This window comes from Trypanosoma rangeli (assembly GCF_003719475.1).
Source record: "Trypanosoma rangeli strain AM80 chromosome Unknown Tra_15.4_contig_00367, whole genome shotgun sequence".
Classification (NCBI taxonomy): Eukaryota; Euglenozoa; class Kinetoplastea; order Trypanosomatida; family Trypanosomatidae; genus Trypanosoma; species Trypanosoma rangeli.
Genome location: NW_021706102.1, coordinates 5,872 through 7,503, shown reverse-complemented (window position 1 = coordinate 7,503; position 1,632 = coordinate 5,872). Strand labels below are relative to the sequence as shown.

The 1,632-nt window shown below is 48.2% G+C and overlaps 1 protein-coding gene and 1 non-coding gene across 2 annotated transcripts; both read right to left on the bottom strand.

Moving 5' to 3' along the window:
- Window positions 1-2: 2 nt before the first annotated feature.
- Window positions 3-449, bottom strand: TraAM80_08033 (uncharacterized protein; the record flags this gene model as incomplete). The annotated part of the gene is made up of 1 exon (XM_029384795.1): window positions 3-449. A coding segment is annotated over one exon (447 nt), but the record flags the coding sequence as incomplete, so codon positions are not given.
- A 547-nt stretch (window positions 450-996) lies between these two features.
- Window positions 997-1,068, bottom strand: TraAM80_08032. Its single transcript has one exon. It is a non-coding gene; the product is annotated as a tRNA-Arg (tRNA).
- Between the last annotated feature and the right edge of the window lie 564 nt (window positions 1,069-1,632).

Below are 1,632 nucleotides of genomic sequence, written 5' to 3'. Positions count from 1 at the left end.
CTGGCGGGTTGGGGTGGCTTTGCCGTTTGGCGCCGGTAAATTGGAGCGGGGGTGTCCACATAAAATGCTGGAGAATGAGTCGGTCTACCCGCCGAGATGTCCATCAGCTTCCGCGGTGTTGGTGAGAGGCTTGGGGGAAGTGGGGGAAGTGGGGGGGGGTCGCTGGTGGTGCGTGGGAAGTTGCCCCACACACGGTTTGGCAGGCGGTAGTGCGAGTCGTCCGTTTGGTCCGACAGGCCTTTTGGACACATGGGGCGAGAGACTTTTGCCTTTTCGTTGAGAGCGCGATAAGCATGCACGTGGTGTGTGAGGGAACCACGCAGTCTGGCGCTTTGGTGGCGACGATGGCGAATGCCGTTGACAGTGTTTTGGGTGAGCCGCGGGTGCACGATGTGCGGGAATATCGGCTGTCGGAAGGCAATTCCGTGGACGGAGTCTGAGGGGGGCATGGCGTAAAGCACTTGGAGCCTGCATGGGGGGGTGGGTTAAAAGACGTCTGTGGGCCCTAATGGGTTTTAACGACAACAGGTGTGCGTTAAGTTGCTTGCACGAATAGGGTGCAAAAATAGGGGCCCACCCAAGAATAGAACCCCAAAAATCCGGGGGAAACTAACACCCGTTTCCACAACTACACTATGAATAGGGGACGCTTCTATTTTTTATACATAATTTATCAGATACATCTTATTCTTCTTTTAGTATATTTTTTAGGAATTTCCTGATCAAGACAAAATGAGTGTCATATCTTCTCGGCTATTTAGCTAAGATCAAGTTTTTAAACTGTTCTTATCAGAGTAATTCCTGATATGGGCTTCGGCCCTGGAATAGAAACTATTGATCTCCAAGGCGTTCTTCCGGAGTTCCACGTGTCCGGACGGGGCGCCTTTTCTTCCAAACCCTTTTTCTTTCACCTAAAATACATCTGCATGATTGATTTTTCCTCGTTCCCAAAAAAAATTTTTTTTTGAAAAAAAAAGGAGAGGCGCGTGCAAAAAACATCCGTGACAGGACTCGAACCTGCAACCCTCTGATCCGTAGTCAGATGCTCTTCCATTGAGCCACACGGACACATGTCGCCCCACTTGTATCAGCTATAAATGTAGGTCTTTAAAAGACGTGTTTTTTTTGCTGTGTTTTCCTTAATCGGGTGCCAGCCCGGCCAGCACAGGGCTCCGGTTTTTACAAAGGAGCGGGCGGGCCACAGGTAACATGGGGCAGGTTGTGGGCGTGGGAAGTGTTTTTTTTTTTGGACGGAGTTCTCGATTATCCAGCCCCTGCTGTTTAGGAAACCGGGAAGTTGGTAAAAAACCGAGCCGGCCTCGATGAAGTGCGGGAAAAGAAAAAAGAAAGGGGTGGGGTTGGTGGGGGGAGGGCAGCCTTAGTCCTATCTTTTCCCCAGCTCAATTCGCACCACCCAGTTTTTGAGTATGAATCAGGTTGTGATAATATTCGACTCAGTCATTTTGAGAACTTACTTTTCCGCAGTTTACCACGAAATGGGGGCTGGTGTGTGTTGGGCTTCATTCTCTATGACTGGGTAGTGATTTATTTGTCAGGGTTCGTTTTAATATTATTTGCTTTTTTAATATTTGTAGTTCATTGAAAAAAAGTTTTTGAATAATTTTTTTTTTT